Genomic DNA, 1,417 nt, shown 5'->3' on the forward strand with positions numbered 1-1,417 from the left:
AACCACATAAAACAGAAAAGACCAATGGCATCTTCTCTGAACACACAAGTTCACAGACGGATCAGTGACCAAATTTACTGGGAACATGCGTATGTAGGAGTTCATGGTAACTTGCCGTGTTATGTCTTGAGTTCCTCTTGTGTCATAGGTTTGTGGAATTTCCCTACCTTTGATTAATGGTGATTTATTATCTTTTAGAAAAAAACAACATTGTGGTTCTCTATCACCAATATAAAGGAGAGCACCGACTTAATTTACAGCCTCAGAAACCCTATACGGGGTCATATTGAGTAGGAATTGAATTGATGACAGAATTTTTGGATAGATAGATAATTTTATGGCAGCATAGTGTTGTTGTTTGTCTTTTTAACCTGAATATTTTAAAACAGGAACTTTTAAACATTCCCTGACACACTTCACTCCAGCTTAAAAATGTATGAGAAACCAAGACAAAAGAAACAGATTTCTATAACTCATGAAAGCATGCCCCAATTGATATTTTCAATGCTCACTGACCTCTGTGGAAAAAATAAAGTATGAACTTTAATTTTACAAATATTAAAAGTTTTCTTCACCCACATGCAAGCTTTCCATACCTAAAGTAATAAAGAACTCAAAATTGGTATTGCTTTTATTTTTCTTTGTTTATTGTGCAAATGGTTGTAAAACAGAGAGGTCATTTTAAGGGAATTGTCTATGTGTTTTAAATCAATTCATAAAATAAGACATTCTGAGAAAATATAGAGTAGTCTGTATAAAGCACACTGTTTTCTCATAAGGCTGAAATAAGTGTATATGCGCACACACAAAATATGAATGTAACATATGGCGCAGCAACAGGAAATTGTTTCTAAATATATCAAGATGTTTATCATATGCACAAAATCTAACAGAAGTGACAGCTATGTAATTCTTTCATTGAAATGTGCCGTGGCCCCCTTCATCCTGAAATAATAGCTCATAGATTAAATGTCTGTTCTGAGCTTACCTGTCTCACTTCCAATCAAAGGCTGGTTGGCAAAATGCTTGACAAAGTCCTTCAAAGATGAGAATTCATTAAATCCAAATTTAAATGAATATCCAGTATATTCAACATGAAAATGTTTCACAGAGTCTTTGGCTCTGAAAGAAAAAACAAGCATTCAACATTACTGGACAGATGAATATCTTCTTTGACAGGAAACTATTCTTAGTTATTAGTATCGTAAATAGCTCTTTCCAAGAACTGAGAATTATGAGACAATTGTCAAAATCACTCGTAGTTTGATACAGCATCTCTATTTTCTTTTGGCAGGCTAGGTGTTTAAAAAATTTCACTCTACTGAAAGACTAGAGATCATTCTTCCTATGCACTCCTCCACTTACTGAAAGTGTTCTTGAATGTGAGCCCCCTTAGGGTAAGGTGACCAGATGTCCT

The 1,417-nt window shown here is 34.3% G+C and overlaps 1 protein-coding gene across 1 annotated transcript in view; it reads right to left on the reverse strand.

Annotated features, from left to right (window-relative positions):
- Window positions 1–1,417, reverse strand: part of DAPP1 (dual adaptor of phosphotyrosine and 3-phosphoinositides 1) — a 78,663-nt gene that overhangs the window by 43,014 nt on the left and 34,232 nt on the right. The window contains exon 3 of the mRNA XM_004703441.4: window positions 989–1,122. Coding sequence (XP_004703498.1) covers window positions 989–1,122 — 134 coding nt within the window. The remainder of the gene's footprint in view (window positions 1–988; window positions 1,123–1,417) is intronic.

The sequence above is a fragment of the Echinops telfairi genome, unplaced genomic scaffold (assembly GCF_000313985.2).
Source record: "Echinops telfairi isolate 266 unplaced genomic scaffold, ASM31398v2 ScPeMD7_7468;HRSCAF=8506_0, whole genome shotgun sequence".
Classification (NCBI taxonomy): Eukaryota; Metazoa; Chordata; class Mammalia; order Afrosoricida; family Tenrecidae; genus Echinops; species Echinops telfairi.